The 1,347-nt window shown below is 57.6% G+C and overlaps 1 protein-coding gene across 1 annotated transcript in view; it reads right to left on the reverse strand.

Annotated features, from left to right (window-relative positions):
• Window positions 1-984, reverse strand: part of LOC113941646 (cohesin subunit SA-3-like) — a gene marked incomplete at both ends in the record, with an annotated part of 2,910 nt that extends 1,926 nt beyond the window's left edge. The window contains 3 exons of the mRNA XM_027632796.1: window positions 463-687; window positions 728-737; window positions 885-984. Coding sequence (XP_027488597.1) covers window positions 463-687; window positions 728-737; window positions 885-984 — 335 coding nt within the window. The remainder of the gene's footprint in view (window positions 1-462; window positions 688-727; window positions 738-884) is intronic.
• Window positions 985-1,347: the final 363 nt, after the last annotated feature.

The raw sequence follows: 1,347 nt of genomic DNA on the forward strand, positions 1-1,347 counted from the left end.
ACGGGACGTGGAGAAACCTCCCACAGATCCCAAAATCCCTGGAAAACTGGGAATGGGGGGACACCAGGAATTCCTGAATATCCCTGGAGACTCCCAGGGACCCCCAGAGATCCCAAATATCCCCCCAGGAATTTCTGGAGACTCCCAAAGACCCCCTGGAGAACATGGACATGGAAAACCTCCTGGAGAACCTCCCGGGGATCCCGAAATCCCTGGAAAACTGGGAATGGGAGAATTCCTGAATATCCCTGGAGACACCCTGGGACACTCAGAGACCCTCAGGAATTTCTGGAGACTCCCAGAGACCCCCTGGAGAACATGGACATGGAAAACGTCCTGGAGAACCTCCCAGAGAAACCTCCCGGAGCTCCCGAAATCCCCGGAAAACCGGGACCGGGGAAGGTCCCAAGAATTCCCAAAGATCCCTGGAGATCCCTGGAGCCCTTCCCAGCATTCCCAGACCTTGGAGTAGTGCTTGAAGACGTCGGAGGCGCGGCGCAGCTCCAGCCCCCCGTGCAGCAGCACTTTGCAGAACCCCGCCAGGAGCTGCCGGCGCCGGTGGAGATCCTGGATCCGGCCCTCGGCCTCCTCTGCAAAAGGAATGGGAATTCCGGGAATTCCGGGAATTCTGGGAATGCCAGGGCCTCGGGAGAACCCCAGGACCACCGGGATAGTCCAAGGGAGACCCTGGAAACCCTCAGAACCTCCTGGAAAACCCTCTGGAGACCCCCAGGACCAGCGGGATAATTCAAAGGAACTCCTGGATCCGGCCCTCGGCCTCCTCTGGAAAAGGGGAAGGAATGGGAATTCTGGGAATTCCGGGAATTCTGGGAATGCCAGGGCTTCGGGAGAACCCCAGGACCACCAGGATAGTCCAAGGGATCTCCTGGAGAACCCCAAAAAACCTCCTGGAAAACCCTCTGGAGACCCCCAGGACCTCCTGGAAAATCCAAGGGAGTGCCTGGATCTGGTCCTCGGTCTCCTCTGGAAAAGGGGAAGGAATGGGAATTCCAGGAATTCTGGGAATTCTGGGAATGCCAGGGCCTCGGGAGAACCCCAGGAGGGTCTGGAAAATCCAGAACCTCCTGGAGACCCCAAAAAACCTCCTGGAAAACCCTCTGGAGACCCCCAGGACCTCCTGGAAAATCCAAGGGAGATCCTGGATCTGGTCCTCGGCCTCCTCTGGAAAAGGGGAAGGAATGGGAATTCTGGGAATTCTGGGAATTCTGGGAATGCCAGGGCTTCAGGAGAACCCCAGGAGGGTCTGGAAAATCCAGAACCTCCTGGAGACCCCAAAAACCCTCCTGGAAAACCCTCTGGAGACCCCCAGGACCAGCGGGATAATTC

Source organism: Corapipo altera, unplaced genomic scaffold (assembly GCF_003945725.1).
Source record: "Corapipo altera isolate COAL_440 unplaced genomic scaffold, ASM394572v1 53672, whole genome shotgun sequence".
NCBI lineage: Eukaryota > Metazoa > Chordata > Aves > Passeriformes > Pipridae > Corapipo > Corapipo altera.